The 243-nt window shown below is 61.3% G+C and overlaps 1 protein-coding gene across 1 annotated transcript in view; it reads left to right on the top strand.

Moving 5' to 3' along the window:
* Positions 1–3: 3 nt before the first annotated feature.
* Positions 4–243, top strand: part of FEV (FEV (ETS oncogene family)) — a gene marked incomplete at its 5' end in the record, with an annotated part of 506 nt that continues 266 nt past the window's right edge. Inside the window, one exon of the mRNA XM_010148637.1 lies at positions 4–227. Within this exon, the coding sequence (XP_010146939.1) occupies positions 4–227 (224 nt within the window). The remainder of the gene's footprint in view (positions 228–243) is intronic.

The following is a 243-nucleotide window of genomic DNA, read 5'->3' as shown; positions in this document are numbered from 1 at the left end:
CTACTCTCGGACCGAGCCAACCTGAACTGCATCGCCTGGGAAGGCACGAACGGGGAGTTCAAGCTGATCGACCCCGACGAGGTGGCACGGCGCTGGGGCGAGCGGAAAAGCAAACCCAACATGAACTACGACAAGCTGAGCCGGGCGCTGCGCTACTACTACGACAAGAACATCATGACCAAGGTCCACGGCAAGCGCTACGCCTACAAGTTCGACTTCCACGGGCTGGCGCAGGGGTGGCAG

Source organism: Eurypyga helias, unplaced genomic scaffold, assembly GCF_000690775.1.
Source record: "Eurypyga helias isolate BGI_N326 unplaced genomic scaffold, ASM69077v1 scaffold30773, whole genome shotgun sequence".
Taxonomy (NCBI): Eukaryota; Metazoa; Chordata; class Aves; order Eurypygiformes; family Eurypygidae; genus Eurypyga; species Eurypyga helias.
Note: the sequence above shows the minus strand (reverse complement) of the source record. Positions and strands in the feature narration are given on the sequence as shown.